This window comes from Amphimedon queenslandica, unplaced genomic scaffold (genome assembly GCF_000090795.2).
Source record: "Amphimedon queenslandica unplaced genomic scaffold, v1.1 AMPQUscaffold_12673, whole genome shotgun sequence".
Classification (NCBI taxonomy): domain Eukaryota; kingdom Metazoa; phylum Porifera; class Demospongiae; order Haplosclerida; family Niphatidae; genus Amphimedon; species Amphimedon queenslandica.
In genome coordinates this window covers 23,187-24,441 of record NW_003547091.1, presented here as the reverse complement: position 1 = coordinate 24,441, position 1,255 = coordinate 23,187, and the positions used below count along the sequence as shown (strand labels likewise).

At 30.1% G+C, this 1,255-nt stretch overlaps 1 protein-coding gene across 1 annotated transcript in view; it reads right to left on the bottom strand.

Annotated features, from left to right (window-relative positions):
* The window catches only part of LOC109587155 (uncharacterized), a 3,313-nt gene extending 3,260 nt beyond the window's left edge, over positions 1–53 (bottom strand). The window contains exon 1 of the mRNA XM_020003392.1: positions 9–53. Coding sequence (XP_019858951.1) covers positions 9–53 — 45 coding nt within the window. The remainder of the gene's footprint in view (positions 1–8) is intronic.
* Positions 54–1,255: the final 1,202 nt, after the last annotated feature.

Here is a 1,255-nt window from a genome sequence, read left to right as displayed (position 1 = left end):
AGACACACAAATAATAACACGTACTGCAGGTTTATATTATAACTTAAGAACATGTACATATGCATCAAAAAATTATTAAAATGAAGATTTCTCTCCTAGTTATTTTTGGCAAAATTTTTGAATAACTTTAAAAATTCATAAAAAATCCAATTTTAGTTGGAATCGAAAAGCAGATAATTATTGGTGAGTCAATAATACACAGCATGTATGGAATGAGAGAATATATGTTATTTTGTAGATGATTTCATGACAAAAATATCTAAAATATCTGAGAAAGATGCATATATATCTAAATTATTGAAAGAGAAATTACAACAACAGGAGAGGATCACATCCCAAGAGGAACAATCAATCAAAGAGACTAGTTCTGTTGAAGTTCAGTTCAACTACTTAATACCATCAATGGGTAGGAGATATGCTATTACATGTAGTATTAATGATGGTTGTTGTCATAAGTTGAATAAATTCTATTATGTATTATTTGCAGTTGAATTTAATTACTATTAAACTTGATATTCTTACCCTTGTCCAATAAATAAGAGATATGCTTGCAGGTTTGAGCTGCTTTAAGTTGTTCTTCTATTTGTGTCTTCTCTTTCAATAGTTCAGTTATATAAACTTCCTTATCAGCAACTATAGCTTTAAGTTTCTCATATTCTCCTACATTAATAGAATATTCTCTCATCTAATATTATGTACTAATGATACACTAACCAGTCATTATTTGTTTCTCCTCCACTGATTCCTCTAGTTCATCAGTTTTAAGCTTCTTAGAATTATCTGCAGAAAATGAATTTTATATTTGCCACAATTAAAATCCGCCAATTACCAAAATTTAGCAATTCGCCAAAATTTATCCCCTCCAAATTTACCCGCTATATGGTAACACAGCACAAGAGTTTTATAAATCTGATGCAACTCAAGTACATATGTTATAACAGGGTTTCCCACAAAGTATGCTAAGTGAGCTAAACAGCATGCTTCATGAGCTGACAAGCACTACATAGTACATCTAGCTGTGTCTTTTAATTCTCTCCTGTTATAATAGGCCACATAATGTGCATGGATTTGGAAAATTCATAAAAAAATATTTTGATCAGAATCAGCTCAAACTTGCCATATAACATAAGAACATGCATAATGTATCACAAAAATTATAAAAATGAAAAATTATTTCATAGTTACTTTGGCAAAATTTGGCCAAAAGCTCTGTGCTTAATAGTCGGGGTAAAACTATATTCAGGGATTTAAGCTC